The sequence below is a fragment of the Hemibagrus wyckioides genome, linkage group LG14 (genome assembly GCF_019097595.1).
Source record: "Hemibagrus wyckioides isolate EC202008001 linkage group LG14, SWU_Hwy_1.0, whole genome shotgun sequence".
In the NCBI taxonomy this organism is placed as follows: domain Eukaryota; kingdom Metazoa; phylum Chordata; class Actinopteri; order Siluriformes; family Bagridae; genus Hemibagrus; species Hemibagrus wyckioides.
In genome coordinates this window covers 3,883,382-3,898,193 of record NC_080723.1, presented here as the reverse complement: position 1 = coordinate 3,898,193, position 14,812 = coordinate 3,883,382, and the positions used below count along the sequence as shown (strand labels likewise).

General features: G+C 39.7%; 2 protein-coding genes across 2 annotated transcripts; one reads left to right on the top strand and one right to left on the bottom strand.

Annotated features, from left to right (window-relative positions):
* Positions 1 to 411: 411 nt before the first annotated feature.
* Positions 412 to 1,611, top strand: zcrb1 (zinc finger CCHC-type and RNA binding motif 1). Its single transcript, XM_058408488.1, has one exon. The coding sequence runs from the start codon at positions 603 to 605 to the stop codon at positions 1,266 to 1,268; it is 666 nt and encodes a 221-aa protein (XP_058264471.1). The 5' UTR covers positions 412 to 602; the 3' UTR covers positions 1,269 to 1,611.
* A 4,333-nt stretch (positions 1,612 to 5,944) lies between these two features.
* lg14h11orf96 (linkage group 14 C11orf96 homolog) lies at positions 5,945 to 7,387 on the bottom strand. The gene has a single exon (XM_058408862.1). The coding sequence runs from the start codon at positions 7,024 to 7,026 to the stop codon at positions 6,655 to 6,657; it is 372 nt and encodes a 123-aa protein (XP_058264845.1). The 5' UTR covers positions 7,027 to 7,387; the 3' UTR covers positions 5,945 to 6,654.
* Positions 7,388 to 14,812: the final 7,425 nt, after the last annotated feature.

Genomic DNA, 14,812 nt, shown 5'->3' with positions numbered 1-14,812 from the left:
GTATGCACCTGTTTCTTGCATTCCAGTGTAAAGGTGTACTGTATTGTTGCCATGCTGTTTGTACAAAACAAATTGTTAACAATAATTAAAAAATACTACTACTAATAACATGATGTTATAATGTGTTGCTGGCTTCAATTTCGCGCATGCGCAGAACAAACCCAGACAGTGACGACGAAGACGAGTAAACAAATACTTGTTCTATTACCGGTTTTGGAAATGGACAAAATAATTAAAACTTTATTTGGGAAATATCACATACACAAAGCAAAATGTTTGTTAACTGTTCCAAATGGTTGACTGTTACTGATTTTAAGTTGTTTTTGTTTATGATTTCCTAACTAGAACAATCGTAAAACTGTTAAGACATCTCAGCTGCTGAAGATGTATCAGATGTATAACTGATATCTGATGGAAGATGTAGATTTTTCGGTTATACTGTATTTTTTGGACGAATTTATTTATTCCCATATTGTTATTTAAAAAGAAAAAAAAAGCTCGCAAGAGTGTCGTCATTTCCTCCGGTTCCAGGGGCGCCTAGATACTTCCGGTATAAATATTGACCACGAAACTACGAGAACAACGCAGCGGTCAGTGCAAAAATGAGTGGCGGCTTGGCACCAAGTAAAAGCACTGTTTATATTTCTAACCTGCCGTTCTCGCTGACCAATAGCGACTTGCATAAGTTATGCACGAAATACGGCAAAGTCGTCAAGGTGACGATCGTCAAGGACAAACAAACACGGCAGAGTAAAGGTGTGGCGTTCGTGCTGTTCCTGGACAGAGAGTCAGCTCATCACTGTGCTCGGTCACTGAACCACAAGGAGCTGTTCGGCAGGACAGTGAAGGCCAGCATCGCCATTGACAATGGAAGAGCTGCGGAGTTCATCAGGAGAAGGAACTACACAGACAAGACCAAGTGTTACGAGTGTGGAGAAGATGGTCACTTGAGCTACGCCTGCCCAAAGAATTTGCTGGGAGAAAGAGAGCCTCCACCTAAAAAGGAAAAGAAGAAGAAGAAAAAGATGGTGACGAAACACCTCGACGAGGTCGAACCGGAGGAAAGCGAAGATGAAGGAGAAGACCCTGCGCTGGACAGTTTGAGCCAGGCCATCGCTTTCCAGCAAGCTCGAATGGAGGAAGAAGAAGAGAGACGAAGGAAGCAGACCACAGCAGACCCGAGCCACTCTTCAACGTCAGACGGCTCGCATAAACCCAGGATTAAAAAGAGCACGTACTTCAGTGATGAGGAAGAGCTCAGTGACTGATGAACTTTATTCTATTCCTAAGATCTTTATTTTCAAAGATCAGCGAGCTTATTAGTTAAAATTTTTATGTGAGGCTTTGTCAAAAGCTTTTAACTCGCAACTAAACTGCTTTACAGTCACTCAATGTTTGGAAAGCTGTAGTAACTGTGATGCTGCAGGAACATCACCTTAATATGATTGGAAATTTGGCCTGACTCTGTTGAGCAATTCAGATCTGCTAGACTTGTTAACTGATTTACCCATTGTCTTTTACACTATAAATAATGTCTACTGGTTAGTACAGATGTTTACTGAATTCCATGAAATAAATCATCGTCATGCAAATAAAGGCAAAATGATTGCAGTTGGTTTGGATGACTGGAGCTGTGGAACTGTTTTAAAGAGACAGCTATGGAGACTTAGTTTGAAAAATATGAAAAGAATCATTTGAAATTGATTTTAAAATAATCTTAATATGATTAAATTATGTACAATGATTAATTTTTCAACAGGTTAAGAAATATAATACAAATAATGTGCACAGGTTTTTGATAAAAATCTGCTAAAAAACCCCCAGTTTTTTATAAAATACAATTACATTGAGAATGGATTAAAAAATCCTTACCATTAGTTTAAAACTGCAACCCATTTATATATATGTGCACTATATTGGCAAAAGTTTTGGGACACCCCTCCAAATCATTGAATTCAGGAGTTGGGCTTGGCCTCTTACTTCCAGTGAAAGGAACTCTCAATGCTTCAGCATACCAAGACATTTTAAATAATTTCATGCTCCCAACTTTGTGGGAACAGTTTGGGGATGACCCCTTCCTGTCCCAACATGACTGTGCACCGGTGCACAAAGCAAGGTCCATAAATACATGGATGAGTGAGTTTGGTGTGGAGGAACTGACCTCAACCTGATAGAACACCTTTGGGATGAATTAGAGCAGAGACTCTGAACTGGGACGTCTGTCTTTACATGCACGTGAATGTAATATGGAGTTGTCCCGCCCTCTACAGCTATAACAGCTTCAACTCTTCTGGGAAGGTTTTCCACAAGGTGTAGGAGTGTGTTTATGGGAATTTTTGACCATTCCTCTAGAAGCGCATTTGTGGGGTCAGGCACTGATGTTGGATGAGAAGGCCTGGCTCGCAGTCTCCGCTCTAATTCATCCCATTATAGAAAATGAACACCTGACTAATCAAGAATCGAGATAGCAATGGCTCTGCAGTGCAAAGATGCGTAATACATCTCCAACTTTCTTTTAAAAGACTCTGGACCTTACACAAGAACCCAAAATTGACTCTCTGGCAGACAAAGGACTATTATTCTCACAATTAACATTTCGCTTTCACCTTTTATTCTCTGAGGTTTCATAAGAGGAGTTACTTGGGGTTTATGATTGACAAAATTATACAGACAAAAAAGGGAAAAGCAGCTTTAGTGAAAATATAGACTACCAGTTCCTATGAAATTAAACAATCCTACTGTGTTGGAGGAACAGGGTCTTGAAATGATAAAACAGTCCTCATATGAAGTAAACTGACATCGAAAAGGACATAGATGGATAAAATGAGTCAACGCTAGATAAAACTAGACAGTGTCTTGGGAAGCCATTTTTCTTTCTTAGTCTCCTAAGTCAGGGGGCATGGTGGCTTAGTGGTTAGCTCTGTTGCCTTACAGCAAGAAGGTTCTGGGTTCAAATCCCAGGTTTAAGCAGGCAGGGTCCTTTCTGTGTGGAGTTTGTGTGTTCTCCACATGCCTGTGTGGGCTTACTGGTTTCCTCCCACAGTCCAAAAACATGTACATTAGGTTGATTCTAAATTGCCTGTGTGGTTGTCTGTCTATGTGTGGCCCTGGTGACCTGTCCAGGGTGTACCCCTGCCTTTCACCCAATGTGTGCTGGGACAGGCTCCAGCAGATCCCTGTGACCTTAATTAAGAATAAAGTGGGTATGGAAGATGGATGGATAGACTCCTAAGTCTCTCATCATTACTTGTCAAAAGAGCCTGTCTGCAAATTTTTTTTAAAGCTACTGTCTTCTTAAATTAAAAGTAACCTTATAACACCTGTTTTTAAAATTATTCCCAAGACCAGGCAGATTTTCCTCTCAGATCTTCTTGTTGATCTTCTACACTGGCGGTGATAGATTCCCTTCACTAGCTGTTTACATTGACTGACCAAGAGGGGATAAATGATAATGGCGCAAGCTTCTTTGTCTAAGCTTTGTTTGAAAAACTTAAAAAAGCTTCTCTGTTTCTACCCAAAATGGAAATAACTTGTGAGCACTTGTCATGGGTTGGATTTTGTATAAGACGTTTCATTTGTCTTTGCATGCTACAGACCTTGGATCTGAATTTCTGTTCAAACATTGACTACCAAAAACTAGCTCCTTCCGCAATACAACACTGAGTAACTCAGTTAGATTTCCTGTACTAACTATTTCACCTCATTACATACTGAGACCTCCCATTATGTGATCCCTTGCCACCTGCCCTCGTCATGATTTGAGAAAATCTTAGATGAGAGATAAGTGGCCAACCTTCTGCTCACTGTGCCATTTCACTGTGTTCCTCTGATAGAACAGTGTGTGGGTGAAAATTATTCTATTCTATTACAGATCCAGGAAAGAAGAGGTGGCAAGAGAGAGAGCGAACAACATAATGCCCAAGGTAATCTGCCCCCTGGTTCCAGCCTAGCACATGTGAAGGTTGTGTTCTGTGGTGTTCGAGAATCTAGGTTAGAAGCACTGAATATGAGTGCATTTTCAGACAGCTCCACTCACACATAGATGTAAGAGGCATTCATTATTAACCCAATGTCAAACGAGAACACAGAATAAGGCTAAAACTGATAGATGTAGCTGTACATGACTGGGTGCTGTTTTAGCATCTAGTCTATCAGTACCAGGAGCTATTAATCACAGCATTACCTCCTAATATGGTAAATTGCTGTGTTCGTTCAGAAGGGCCTGCTTGCTATTTCTAACTAAGAAAACAGTACAAATTCCCAGTCCTCCATGGATGATTAATTCTTCTTGCCCTTGGCATAAGCAGTTATAGCAGATGCCTATCAAAGGCACAAGCCTGAGTCATTCCGAGCTCTTCTCTCACTAGCCAGTCCTGAGGCATGTCCATGAAGCCTAAAGACTAAAAAGCACCCCAGGAAGCATCTACTAGCAAATATATGCGTAGTATAAGAATTTTTCATTCCAGGCCTATATTAGTGACTACAGCTGCCGTTAATGTGAGTACATCAGTGACCATTTAATCCACAAGGCGAGGCTGTAAATCTACACTGAACTTCATAAAGAACAGCATGTTGCATAACTAAAACTAGGAGTAGCATTTCACTGCCTGCCTTCTCAGGGCATGTTGTTTTTTTGTTTTTTTTCCCAATTTGGAGTATGTTTTTCAGAGGGTACATGATGCTGTAATAATCCTGAAATAGAAGAAAGCATATTTTGTATAAGTATAAAGTGTACAGGATCAATATCTGCTATAAAAGATTGTGTATGATGAATTGCTGTTGTATTTCTGCTGGAGAAGAAGAAGGTTGTAGTGTACAGGGCAGGCTGTGTGAAGCAGAACACTGGGTTTGTTTTCCTGACAATTTTCAGACATGATATTTCATCACCAAGGCAACTGTATAAAAAGTAGGTTACAGGGCTATATGAGCATACTGAGGTAAAAGGATTAACTAGAGCAACTTTGTTAGGTAAATATTTGTTAGTTCATTTTTTGCTTGTTACGGTACATTCAGATAAAAGTGTGCAAGGTGTGCAAGCCTAACTGTATATATATATATATATATATATATATATATATATATATATATATATATATATATATATATATATTCTAGATCTGTGCAAATTTCTGGCCAGCTTCTATGCTGTATCAAATGAATCATGTACGACTCGCACAAATTTGCACAATTAACACAAACACAGCAGTTAAATTGTCTCTTTACGTGTTGGCAAAAGCATGTTTTTCTGTAATGTAATTAGATCACTAGACATCAAAATTAAAGCTATTTTTAGCTCTTATCCAAACCATCCTCACAAGAAACAGATCAGTCTCTGGGTGAAGTGTCCAGCGAGGGTCTGTTGAAATTTGTTTTCGAACTGAGGATGAGACATCCAAGCCACCTGATCAGAGGAAGGCTCACCCTTGCACTACTTATTCCATTGGCAGATAATTTTTGCAGATTCTGAGCATCAGATCATTTTTGCTTATTTCAAGCATTTATTCATAGAAAGAAACATAATTATCTGCCAGTTGAATAAGACGCTTAAAATGAGTAACAGAGAAACAGGCTTAATGGTCTTATATTTGTTTTGTAGTGATCTTGGAATAAGAAATATTCAATCAATTTTCTTCTATGTTCTTCAACAAGTGATGATATCCTGAATATCCTGAATACCATTTGTCTGCAGCGTGGTCTTATAAACCATATGGTATGATATGGTATAAACATGAGTGTTTAATAAGCTTCACCTCTTTTAAAAAAACCTTCAAAATCTATTTATATGTTTGTGGGATCACGTTATAATATCTTTTTGCATTTCTGTGTTTTGTTTGAAAATGCAAATGCTTTCGCCCTTATGCATTATTTTCTTTCGTTTGGTTTATCTTAGAGTAAGTACAAACAACAGACATACCAAACATAGGGGCCATGTCACAGGTATACATAATATTCATATACATATACATATATATTTATTAAAATAAGTATGAAATATATATATATATATTTTTTTTACAAAGATAGTAAAAGAAAAACAATAGTATAAAGACATCATTTCATTTCTTTTTTTCTTGTGACCTTACAGGCCAACAGTGTCAACAAAACATTTCTAATTTCACTGTTATTAATAAGATAAACATCTGAGTTCATTAGTAGACGTTCTACTCTGGCAGACTCAAGTCATACGAACCAACCTCCTATTCGTCTACAGACCAAGGTTCCATCCATGACTCGACAGCACAATCAGGATAAAGTGGCAAATATAAACAGTGATAAAGCATCTGTCTTGTCCAGTGGAATTGTAACTAGAACATATAATCATTTCAAATCTCACAATGAATAATAGGCCTCTCAAGTATAGCAAATATTTCTGGAATATTTAAGGTATTTAAGTAGTTAGGAAAAAAAAAAATTGAAACGCTAAAACTAAGAAGCATAAACGATTCAGCTTGCCGATGCTTGACTGGAGTGACACAAACGTTTGTATAAAATGCTGTTACTATGTTATAGCTGCAATGTAAGCATCAAGAGGTTATGTGCAAAAGAGCTTAACACACTGGAGTCCAGTCCAGTAAGTAAGCTTTACAAAATAACAACAGATCACATGTAGAAGACAGAGCTCTCTCTTTTTCTCTCACTCTCTCTGTCAACCTCTCATTGGGCTGAGTCCGAATCACTTGAGTCCAGGCTAGCTTGCGTCGGTGTGCTGGTTCTGCCACGCTGTGTGGTTCCTGTGTGTTGCAGAGATTGTGTGCTCCTCCTCAGGCTCTCTAGTGACTGCAAGAAGGAGCGCCGTGCTCTCTCCTCCTCCAGTGGTGAAGCTCCTTCCTCCTCCACCTCTGCGATCTCTGCAAAGGTCACTGGCTGAGTTTTGAAGCGGGCCTCTCGTGGTCGCTTGGGACGACTGCGGCCCCGAGCTGGGCCCTTGGGTACGGGGAGCTGCTGTGGGAACTCTTCCATAGCAGAAGCCATCAAGTGAGCAGGAAGCATATTGAAACCCACTGTCTCCACTGGACGTACAGCCATCGCTGGAGATGGGAAACGCTGTGTGTTTATCCTTTGAGGTGCACTAGTAGCTTCTTCTTCTCTCCCCTTGTCACTTTTTAAAGATTCCAGAGTGAAGTTTCTCTGTTTTTCCTCTTGCCACTCCAAAAGAGGATGAAGTATATGAAGTATACTCAGACTGCACCGGCACACATCGAGATGCTTTATGTCCTTGTGTGGTGATAATTTTCAGTCCCTTTTGGCTCCACAAAAGCTAGTGCATCAGAAAGTCCTTGGAGTCTGTGTCTTGCTGGGCAGCACAATGTGTTTTCTGAGACGATAATGTTTTCTGTTGCTAGCGTCTCTGTATCTGGGTTGTTTCAACATGAGCAAAAAAAACATCGAGCAGAGGCTTTTATAGCTGCTTACTCCCTCCACATCTAGCCCACTCCTGGTAAGTCCCTCCCTCTCTCTGTGACCAGTCATGTTTCCAGTTACCATACCAGGCCCCCTGAATCAGCCCCCTTAAATAAATGCTTGCTACAGGACAGCTGGAGGGGAGGAGAAGGGGAGGACACAGTGCTTACAGTCATGGCTATATACACATCTATAGGCAATATGTATAAGTTAAGGTAAACATCGCTATGCGAGCAGTGCATGTTGTTATGCTTTTTTATTCATTCACTATAAAGCAGGAGACTCGTTACATTTCTATGCTCTTATTTGTCATACTAAAATGTGTGACAAAAGTGTTTTTTCATTTTCACTCTCTTATTATCTTTTACTCTCTTATTTACCCCACAACCCCCTGCAACCCCCTGCAACCCCCTTACTGACTGCAAATTTCTGATACTATATCACTGACGTACATACACCAATGATGTCATGGGCATATTTAAGCACTGATAGTAATTTAACAGGGAGGTTGGCAGAGTACCACGCATACACCAAGATCCTCTCCTAGCATGTCAGACGCTTAATGAGTGTCATCATCATCCACTGTCTATCTCTGAACTGTGTCTAGATCTGTCATTACTATATATATGAAACAGGATCTACTACAAAGTTAAACAGGGTATGAGTGACGTAAGGCAATTATAGCTGTACCATTTTTGCGCTGGACTCAAATGATGAGCCTTAAAAAGCAAAGGGTGGTGAGAAAACACACACACACACTCACACGTATTCCTGCCTTCCATACTCCAAAGGTCAGAGGCTGAGACTAAGTTGCTGTTTGCTATATATGTGATCTGTTTTATTTTTGGGTGGCATTTGTCATTCTCATTTCATTCACACACTTAAACATTATATTTTTAGTCGCTGCATGTCACTCGACGTGAAGATATTCATTATGTGTTAAAAGAATGCGTTAAAGTGATTTATGGCTTGTTGCTGTAGCTGGCAGAGATGCACGTACAACATTTTCTCCATGCACAAAGTGCACGTTCACACACTCCTTCTAAATATCCCCGGTTCTTTCCCTTTCTCAGCTCTTGCGTCACAGCTCAACATGAGAAATGACAAACTAAATATCATAACACGAGAGCCTCGGTTAATCTTTTACTCTGGTTCCAAACCTCTTTCCCTAACATTCCATCAATGTCATTGTCTTGGACACATGCTGCAGCTGACCAAACAATAACACTTTTAATGACCTTTTAAAGGCTGTTTCAAGCTTGTGCTTGATTTCTTTTTTCTTTTTGCCTAAAACAAATAGTGAAATTGATGTCTGTGCTTTAGTTTTGGAAGGATATAATTTTTTTTTTTTTTTTTTTAAAAACAAATGTTCCTGCAGCAAGCAGATTTCATTTAAAGCTTGCAAAGTGCTCAGAGGTTACAAAGCGTGGGAACATCAACTAGATGGTTGGAAGAGTATCCCAGCTGGTCTCTTCATGAAGCTGCTAAGAAAATGCCAAGAGTGTGCAAAGCTGTTGTCAAAGCAAAAAAAAAAAAACCCCTGAAATATTACCATGTTTTCGGGCAGTCATACACTGATCAGGCATAACGTTCAGAGTACTGAGAGAGTAGTGAAGTAGAGAAGTAGTGAAGGTGAAGTGAATAACACTGATGATGTCCTCATCATGGCACCTGTTAGTGGGTGGGATATATTAGACAGCAAGTGAACATTTTGTCCTCAAAGTTGATGTGTTAGAAGCAGGAAAAATGGACAAGCGAAAGGATTTGAGCGAGTTTGAAGGGCCAGATTGTGATGGCGGATAGACTGGATCAGAGCATCTCCAAAACTGCAGCTCTTGTGGGGTGTTCCTGGTCTGGAGTGGTCAGAGTGGTCCAAGGAAGGAACAGTGATAAACCAGCAACAGGGTCATGGGCAGCCAAGGCTCACTGATGCTTGTGGGGAGCGAAGGCTGGCCCGTGTGATCCGATCCAACAGACGAGCTACTGTTGCTCAAATTGCTGAAGAAGTTAATGCTTTCTGATAGAAAGGTGTCAGAATACACACGGCATCACAGGTCAGGGCTGCTTTGGCAGCAAAAGGGGGACTAACACCAATATTAGGAAGGTGGTCATAATGTTATGGCTGATCAGTGTATACATTATGTATCATTTCACACACTTGATATATTAGTCAGTATTAGTCAAAAAAAAGCAAGGAAAACCCGTCTAGGAATAGGTTCATGCAAACATCTGACTCAAGCTTTATGTTTTCACTCTTGGTATAGACAGGCTGTAGTGCATCAGGATTGACTAACAACGTAGTAGTAGGTTGCAGGATTGAGTTTGTCTATGTTGCATTGGTGCCAAGGTTCATATACTTGCCTTGAACTCCCTTCAACACAAACACTCCTGCTGAGCACTACAGAAACTCTCCAGAAAAGAACAGACAGAATTTAGTTAATGGCTACTCTAACTCGGCTCCTGAAAATTGCAGAAGAACAAACTGTACCTTTTCAGTCCTTTTCCTGCACATAATAAATGATTCTAGTGGATCTAGGAGTCGTATGTACATTTGTTTTTTAAAGAAAGCGGAGTGTACACTCAGCTCAGGGAGGGTGAAACTAAACTAATCTCTTTAGAGTATGTATTCTCAGTGGAGAACACTGTGGTGAGAACCATGATATAAATGTATCACATTCCCAGAAGTCACATTCCCATGCAACACAACATCTCAGATTATCAGGAGCGCTCTCATTTGCTTGGATCCTGTAACCAACAACATATACTTCAAATAAACTTCCATTCACAAAAAAAAGCCAGAAACAGCGTTGGAAATCTTTTTCAACCTTTATGGCAGAGTGTTTTTAGAAATTTGGGGCCATGAATCCAGACCTGATCCAGACTGGGCACAAAGTATCTTACTAGAGTCGTCTAATTTATTTACGATTGTGGTTAAAAAAAAAAAATTAAAAAAAAACATTCACAAATAAAGGAACAGCGGTCCTAGTGTCCTAAGCGCTCTGTGCAATTTGTGGAGAACACATAGTGAACTGTTTTGGATTTTTTCAGCAGACTCAACAGGCAGGCGAATTTCCCTCACAGTCAGGAGAAGCCTGGTAGTGTTGTGTGCTTGTGTGTGTATGAGGGGAAGGGGGAGCTGATGGTGGTACTGGACACATATCTATTTTCTAAAGATTCCCGTTAGCGTCATTTTCCATTCATTTGATTAAGTCCTTATACAGGCTGATTTCATTTCATCTGGATAATACAGTTGATCGTCAAACAGAAGCCCGAAGGCAGAGTGGAACATGCGTATATAAAAAGAGGAAGGGTAAAAAAAAAACCTTATCTGGCAGCAATCACAAAGAGCTTTCTGTTTGGCTAGAGGTGTGTGTTCTGATTTTATTCCAGCCTGTGTGGTGCTAATGGGCTAATGATGGTGAGGTGAATGGAAACAGAAGTGAGTGTGAGTCTGATGTAAGAACTGAAACCGGAATCAGCCAGCTGAACTAGGAGGACTTGTCAAGCACTGACAATACATGCTTGTATGTGCATTCATGTATATAATCCATCCATCCATCCATCCATCCATCCACCCATCCATGTCAAACTGCGGGCGCCTATCCCAGCAGACACTGGGCAAAAGGCAGGGGTATACACTGGACAGGTTGCCAGTCCATCACAGGGCCACACAACAGCAATTTAGAATTACCAATCAACCTAATGTACATGTTTTTGGACTGTGGGAGGAAAGCAGAATAAACCCACACAGGCTCAGGGAGTACATGCAAACTCCACACAGAAAGACCCCTGCCTATTCAAACCCAGGACCTTCTTGCTGTGAGGCAACAGTGCTAACCACTAAGCCACCATGCTGCCCCATAATAAAACTATTCGGGACAAATTCCACCCACATGTGCAGGATTGACAGTGGGGTGAAAAAGTCTGCAGTTAGAGACATCAAACTTTCTGCATAAAAACATTCTAAAATGTGATCTGATCTTTATTTTGATAATCATAACAAAACCACACACAAGTTGCCAATGGAAGGCCATTAAAGGAAAAAGAATGTGAACCAGTATGGAACCTCCTCTATTCCTTTATCGGCAAAAACCTAAAAGAAATATTTTATTAGTTGACAATCAGTCTGTTGGAGCAGTTAGAATGTTTTTCAGCTCATTCTTCATATACAAAACTGTTCTTTTCTTTATTTTTTCTAAATGGTGCAGTCCTGATCTGCTCATACAAATGAATTTCTTTCTTGAATCACTCAGATGTTTTAGCCTTGTGTATTAGTTCATAGCCAGCATGCCAGATTTTAGGTCCCACAAGTCTTTAGAATGGTAGGCAGTAAGCCCCCCATGATGAAAAAATTTGTGTTTCATAAATAATTGCATCAATTATTGATTGTATCTACAATAATAATTCTTGCACAATGCCATGCAATGTAATCCGTTAATAGTAAACTTTGTTAGTTAAGCAACAGAAGAGGCAATGATTACACTAGGGACAGAACAATAGCTTAAAGTCTGACCAGTGTTTTAAATCTTGCACGTTAATCACAGATTACAGATGTGTGTATTTTGATGATGGAGTCATTTTATAACCAGGGTTTGACATGCAGTTTATTATTTTTCCAAAACATCTTGTTCAAAGGTTCACTTATTACAAGTTTGCTGCGAAATATTCATGTGATTTTTAGGAAACTTTAGTTGCACAGCAAAGTGTTGCGAATGTTTCTTTTGGACTGTGGTTTCCTTTGCAGTAACCCCAACAAACAGTTTTTCTCACTCAGCTTGTTTTTTCCCTAATGTAGACACACGAAGGCACACAAACACGGCATGATCTCCCGTAACGGAATCCAGCGGTTCATTATCTCTCACCCTAGGGAACTTGTTTGAAGATTCTAGTGGTGTCATGTGCTGATCTTTGTAGGATGGCCACTGCTGGGTGAGAGAAGTGAAAAGGTGCTGAATTCCTTCCATTTGTAAAATAATCTGCCTGGGTATGTTCAGATAGAAACCAGAGTCTACATAAACCCTTTTTTCTCCCCTCCAGTGTCATGATCTTCCAGACATTATTGAGCAATACTGCACCATATTGCATATACAGTACACACTATTTGGCCAGAGGTTTGTGGACACCTGACCATCGCGTTCATGAACATCTGATTCCAGATTTAGTCTCCCATTGCTGTTATAATAACTTCTTCTTCTTCTTACAAGGCTTTCAGAGAAGTAATAACAAACATACTTTGGTAAGTTATTCAAACATCTAGCTGTTAAGATCTATAATTGATTTAGTATTAGTAGTAGTAGTATTTAGTTTTTTAGAGGTGGCACAGTTGGATTCCTGGACTCTGTGTAGAGTTTTGTATGCTCTCCTTCAGGTTCAGCTTTCCAAAACTGAGTGTGTTTGTCCCATTTGGAGTGAATTCTCACACTGTGTGCCCCATGGATTCACCAACAGTTTAGCAAGCATGTATAAATCAATGTAGATAAAGATGATGATGATGATTACTAAGAATGAATCAGCACAGTGGCTTAGTGGTTAGCACTGTTGCTTCACAGCAAGAAGGTCCTGGGTTCGAATAGACAGGGGGCTTTCTGTGTGGAGTTTGCATGCCTGAGGAGTGAGTGTGTGTGGTTGTCTGTCTATATGTGGGCCTGTGATGGACTGGTGACTGGTCCAGGGTGTACTCCTGCCTTTTGCCCAGTGTGTGCTGAGATCCCTGTGACCCTCATTAGGAATAAAGTGGGTAGAGAAATTGGATGGAATTATTATTAAGTTATAGGATTTATCTATCTGCATGGAAACATGATCTTCAGACTGACATTTTAGTAGAGGCCTGGGAAAAGACCTGCCTCCTAGCCCCAACTATTAATACTAGATTTAGGTTGTTACAATATAAATGGTTACTCAGAACATTTATAACTCCAGTAAAACTCCATAAGTTTAACCCCAATATTCCTGATAATTGTGTTAAATGTAATAGTGAAATAGATACACTGTTTCACTGTATGTGGGAATGTGAGAAAATTAAGAAATTTTGGAAGGAAATCTTGTACCTAACTTCTAGTATCATAGAAAGGGATGTTCCTGTAGATGCTAAATTGTGTATTCTGCATATGTTTCCTGAAAATCTTTTGTTGAATGGAAAGAAGAAAAGGCTTATTAATTTCTGTTTGTTGTAAGCCAAGCCTGTTAATGCCACACAATGGAAAGATACTCATAGACCTACTTCAGGTCAATGGATCAGGGAAATGTCTCATAACCTGGCTTTGGAAAAACTTACTTATCTTGGAAAAGGGAAAATTGAGGACTTCTACAAGATCTGGACACCCTTTGTACAATTTATGACGTCTATATAAAAACTGAACTATTTCTGTCAGGAGTTTTTTTGATGCCGAGAGTAGGATGTTGTTGGGTATGTGTGTAGGGGTGGGGGGGTGGCTCAGGGGATGGGAGTTTTGTTGTGTTTTTCATAAATATAATGTAAAAATCAATAAAAAAATATTTGTGGAGAAAAAAAGTTATAGGATTTTAGACCAAATCTTTTTTAGGTACAATACATGCAGAAATCTACACTTCCAAGAGATTTCCAAACGTTTTCTCAATAATGTGCTAGAATGAATGGACCTGATTGTTCCGCTAATTGGGAAATGGCAGTGATTGAAGTTGTTTTTGCCAAATTTAAAAGGCATGCTCGTTAACAAACCTCAAGGTGCAACATTACACAGATGAGACACTGTTTAAGTAACAGGAAAAAATAAAGGAACTAACTTAAGTATGAACATTAGAGACGCCGCTATTTCAAGAAAATGGAGACATGACGCATTTAAACAGCTGGATGCACTCACTGAAAACACTCAGAATCCTGTGTCTGATAAGAACCGTTCTCTATTCCAGTAGAGCATTTTATTTCGTTGAAACATCTATTTACAAACAAATGTAGCTTCTGAAACATCAGGCAAGCAAATTTGTTCTCAGTCTCAGTTTGGCACACACTCTCTCACATACACACACACACCATGAGTTGCGTCAGAAAAAGGCCAAGTGGACCAATTACAATAAACACCATGAAGTATTACATTCCAGAACAGAGACAGCAAGCCTGGACTTTCCAAACACAAGTCAGGTTTTATGTGCTCTCACAAGCGGCCTGTGGCAATGTCCGTGAAGTATTAGGGTACACCATGCAGCTTTAATTAAGGTCCTGCAACAAATCACTGCATGTAGATAACACTGAGTAAAAGTGGGAGATTTATTCTCACTTGCAAAGCTCTAAACGCTTTTGGGAAAGAAAAAAAAAAAAAAGGTCGTTGGTTAAAATCTTAACCAGAAGTTAGCAGCTGCCAAAACTGTACACATAAGAACAACTTAAACAATAAAATATACTTGAATAAATCCTTTTACTAACCATACCAAGCAG

What these genes read in the sequence shown, in the direction of transcription:
- lg14h11orf96 (XM_058408862.1), bottom strand. Translation starts at nt 7,026, where the DNA reads ATGGCTGTACGTCCAGTGGAGACAGTGGGTTTCAATATGCTTCCTGCT.
- zcrb1 (XM_058408488.1), top strand. Translation starts at nt 603, where the DNA reads ATGAGTGGCGGCTTGGCACCAAGTAAAAGCACTGTTTATATTTCTAAC.